General features: G+C 46.5%; 1 protein-coding gene across 1 annotated transcript in view; it reads right to left on the reverse strand.

Moving 5' to 3' along the window:
- Positions 1-515: 515 nt before the first annotated feature.
- Positions 516-3035, reverse strand: part of LOC138974516 (G-protein coupled receptor GRL101-like) — a 16679-nt gene continuing 14159 nt past the window's right edge. Inside the window, exons 2-3 of the mRNA XM_070347232.1 lie at positions 1112-1310; positions 516-787 (exon numbers count right to left, since the gene is read on the reverse strand). Of these exons, the coding sequence (XP_070203333.1) occupies positions 516-787; positions 1112-1310 (471 nt within the window). The remainder of the gene's footprint in view (positions 788-1111; positions 1311-3035) is intronic.

Consider the following 3035-nt stretch of genomic DNA (forward strand, 5'->3'; position numbering starts at 1 on the left):
TGGTGATGTGTGTCTGCATATGTGTCTGGTTGGTTTTTATTTTATTTTTACCGTGCCGTGCCAAGATGAAATCCTTTTGCAAAATTGGTGAATAAATATCTTGTATCTTGTATCTTGTATGCTCTCCCCTTGCAGACAACAACACACTGGACCCAAACGACAGGGTCAGCAAAGTCAGGGCATTCCTCTCGATGACATTGCGACGACAGCCATTATTGGCTACTGCAATGTACTACATCCAGATCCAGATCCAGATCAACGAGAGGTGTCTGTTGTATTTCCCTGAGCAGCAACATCTCTCAATCGATGAGAGCATGGTCCCCTATTTCGGACACCACTCTACAAAACAATTCATCCGAGGGAAACCAATTAGATTTGGTTTCAAACTGTGGACCCTCGCTGACCCGCTTGGGTACGTTGTTCAATTCGAACCGTACACTGGGGCTGGCGGTGGTCAACCATACGGTCGTCTTGGTCTCGGGGGAACGGTGGTCAAAGATCTGATTTCGGAGCTTTCACAACGCCCTTATCACCTGACGTTTGATAACTTCTTCACATCTCTTCCACTGCTGAGTGATCTTGCGGCTAACGGCATAGGGGCAACAGGAACAATCAGGAAGAACCGCATAGAACACTGCCCAATGAGAGATGCCACCCGGTTCGCCAAAGAAGACCGTGGTGCCCTTGACCGACGCAGCAACGTACTGGTTGTGGAATGGAACGACAACAGTGTAGTGACCGCGGCAAGCAACTGCGATCGTGTGATGCCGCTTGCACGAGTTCGGCGCTGGTCAAGAGCACAACGTCAGTTTGTTCAGATAGAGCAGCCAGATCTGATCAGAGTGTACAACGCAACCATGGGTGGAGTTGACCGGGCAGATCAAAATATCAGTGCCTATCGGATCTCTTCCGTCGCGATATAACCTTGAATGGTTGAAAACGACGTTAAACACCAAATAAATAAAGAAAGAAAGAAAGATCGGATCTCTTTGCGCACCAAAAAGTGGTGGTGGCCATATTTTGCACATGTGCTGGAACTCGTGATGCAGAATGCGTGGCTGTTGTTCCGGAGAACAGATGCACACACCGCCGAGCCTCTCGACTTGCTTGCCTTCCGGCGACGCATTGTGCAAGTCTACCTGATGCGGCATGGAGCCATTGCCATGCCACGGCGTGCTGCTCGACTTGCTCTGCCTGCCGTCCACAGAGTGCCAGACGAAGTCAGGTTTGATGGCGTCGGTCATTTCGCTGGTCCATCGCAGACAACAAAGCGGTGCGCACTGTGCAAGAAGAACACCAAGAAACTCTGCCTGAAATGCACAGTTGGACTTCACAATCAGTGCTTCAATGCGTTTCACGGCATCCTCTGAGCGTGCAGGTCTTCCATGACGCTCTGCTCAACTTGCCATGTCAACAGAGCTCAAAGTTGAAACTTATGAGTTTGAGGAACTATTTGTGAACTGTAGGTCTTGTCATCACTACTTTGTGTTTGTTCATATCATTTGTTTGTGAAGTTTTGGAGATAAAAAACACGCACCCTCTTGATACCATGCACTCTCTGAGCGTGCATCATGAGAACACTTATACGTACCCGTTGGCTACCATGCACTCTTCAAGCGTGCGTCCTCAAAAACTCAAAAGAAAAAGAAAAGTTCAAATGTTATGATTATATTTGTGTTAGAAAGTGTGTTTGTGATGGAAAAAAGCGAAAAAAAATCAAAAATATCTAAAAAAAAAAAAAAATGTTGGTAGGATATGGGTTAAACAATCCATCCAGCCATCTCTCTCTCTCTCTCCTTTACTCTCTCCTCATTCACTTGCTCGCATGCTTTCGCTGGTTCTTGAAAACAAAACAAAAATAAAATATATTCATAAAAAAGTCATGTTTTGGATACATTACAAGCAATATATTTCCAGGCACATGCTATGAAATCGAATCATCTTCAGTATAAATATATACGCGAATGTATTTGAATATACTTTCTTCGCTTTTAACATCTAAGTCCGTCCCTTACTGCACATTCTTTTCAACTTTATCTGTATAGCTAATTCATCATAACTGGTACTCTCAGATCCTACTTAATCGTTACACGTTTCAAATCATCTGTCAACCTATACACACTCTGACACAATCCTAATACCATCTTACACCCTACTACGGTCGTTTCTTTTCGTGAGAGAGGGAGAGAGAGAGAGAGAGAGAGAGAGAGAGAGAGAGAGAGAGAGAGAGAGAGAGAGAGAGAGAGAGAGAGAGGCGGGAGAGAGAGAGAGAGAGGGGGGGGGGAGAGAGAGAGGGAGAAAGAGAGGGAGAGAGAGGGAGCGAGAGGGAGCGAGATAGAGAGAGAGGGAGAGAGAGAGAGGGAGAGAGAGAGAGAGGGAGAGAGAGAGAGAGGGGGAGAGAGAGAGAGAGAGAGGGAGAGAGAGGGAGAGGAAGAGAGAGAGGGAGAGAGAGAGAGGGAGAGAGAAAGAGAGGGGGAGAGAGAGAGGGAGAGGGAGAGAGAGAGAGAGGGAGAGGGGGAGAGAGAGGGAGAGAGAGAGAAAGAAAGAGAGAAAGAGAGAGAGAGAGGGGGAGAGAGAGAGAGAGAGAGAGAGAGAGAGTGAGAGGGAGAGAGAGAGAGAGAGGGAGAGAGAGAGAGAGAGAGAGAGGGAGAGAGAGTGAGAGGGAGAGAGAGAGAGAGGGAGACTCAGAGAGAGAGAGAGAAATACCCACACTCCTCAATATATTCCCCGTTCTACATGTACCTTACACTTATCGACACGGTTTTTTTTTCTGCACACTTTTTTTTCTTCTCTCTAGCCTAATACTTCTCTCCACGAAAAGAGAGCATAAGGATTGCCTCATGTGTTTACAGGTACGCCCCTCCCCGTGAAATACAGATCGGTTCACTGTCTCAGACCTTGTTTACATCAGTGTGCAAACGTTTCTAAAAATAGACTGATCAACACCGGAGTATGGCATTGACATTTGTGACCCTCCACCACGGAATGAGTCGCATGTCACCTTTGCATGATTTTCATATTTTTACATTTTCCCA

Source organism: Littorina saxatilis, linkage group LG8 (genome assembly GCF_037325665.1).
Source record: "Littorina saxatilis isolate snail1 linkage group LG8, US_GU_Lsax_2.0, whole genome shotgun sequence".
In the NCBI taxonomy this organism is placed as follows: Eukaryota; Metazoa; Mollusca; class Gastropoda; order Littorinimorpha; family Littorinidae; genus Littorina; species Littorina saxatilis.